Genomic DNA, 1,339 nt, shown 5'->3' on the forward strand with positions numbered 1-1,339 from the left:
AAAGATGAACTGTGTTTTGAATAGCTATAATTTAATCAACATGATTCCATCACATACAATATACCACTTAAGCATTACCCATACATCCTCCCTCACACCACTGTGGTAGTTCCAGAGAGCAGCAGGTGAAGCAGGATACTGGAGACGTATGATCTGTGGAGATCTCCCCTGTAGAGCACAGCCAATCAGCAGTATCACATATTCAACACATAGACTGCAGTTACTAACCCTGACCACTGGAGGGAGACAGAATGCAGATACTATCTTCTCTAATAACACAGTAATAACAATATGCTCCACTTGTAGATGTCTAAAGTCATTATATCAGTCCCTATTCAGCACTTATATCAGAAACCATTTCAGTGATTACATAGCTATCATGTTTCTACATCAAATCAGTCTGACTGTCCAGGAAGACTACTTAAATGTAGGACACTTTACTGAAGAATGGTGGATGGGGAGAAGACCAGAAGATTATTTTCATAGTGATGATGCTCTGCATAGACAGCACATGCTTCAGTGGTCTGGGAGTGTTTATAGCCCTGTGAGTTTAACACTTCATGACTGAGAGCTGTCCTTCATGACAACAGAACCCAAAACAACCATGACATTTATCACCATATTCATCTGGATATTTGCCCTCTGTCTCCAAGGTAATATATTTTACAGAAAATTACCCGGACAATTGCAATATTACGCTATATAACCTCATTACAGTTTAATTTCATATGCTACATGGAAAAATTTATTAACAATTGAATGTTATTTCTACATGACATCTCTGTTTCAGAATCCAGAGGACAGTTCACTGTGACTCAGACTCCTGCAGTGAAAACTGTTCTACCAGGACAGACAGTCTCTCTGAACTGTAAAACCAGCAGTGATGTGAATGGTGCAGGAGGCTCTATTCCCCGTCTAGCCTGGTACCAACAGAAACCTGGAGGAGCTCCTAAACGCCTTATTTACTATGCTACAACACTTCAGTCTGGGACTCCATCTAGATTCAGTGGCAGTGGATCTGGGAGTGACTTCACTCTGACCATCAGTGGAGTCCAAGCTGAAGATGCAGGAGATTACTACTGTCAGAGTGAACACTACATCAATAGTAAATATGTGTTCACACAGTGATACAGAGTCGTACAAAAACCTCCCTCAGTCAGACTGCACAGTGACTGTACTGCTACAGCTGGGACCTACTGCAGGTGCTGAGGGGGAAGAGACAGTGACATTGAACACTGTCTGAACTAAAATACACTAATCTAAATATACCAGTGATGCTGACAATAATGACAACTTATTCCCCCTCATGTCAAAGCATTCCTGAAGTGATAACACCCAT

The 1,339-nt window shown here is 41.3% G+C and overlaps 1 gene segment (V, D, J or C); it reads left to right on the forward strand.

Annotated features, from left to right (window-relative positions):
- The first annotated feature begins 529 nt into the window (after positions 1–529).
- LOC123484338 lies at positions 530–1,128 on the forward strand. The segment is given in 2 exon segments: positions 530–653; positions 791–1,128. Coding segments are annotated over 2 exon segments (411 nt in total).
- The last annotated feature ends 211 nt before the right edge of the window (positions 1,129–1,339 follow it).

This window comes from Coregonus clupeaformis, unplaced genomic scaffold (assembly GCF_020615455.1).
Source record: "Coregonus clupeaformis isolate EN_2021a unplaced genomic scaffold, ASM2061545v1 scaf0279, whole genome shotgun sequence".
Lineage (NCBI taxonomy): Eukaryota > Metazoa > Chordata > Actinopteri > Salmoniformes > Salmonidae > Coregonus > Coregonus clupeaformis.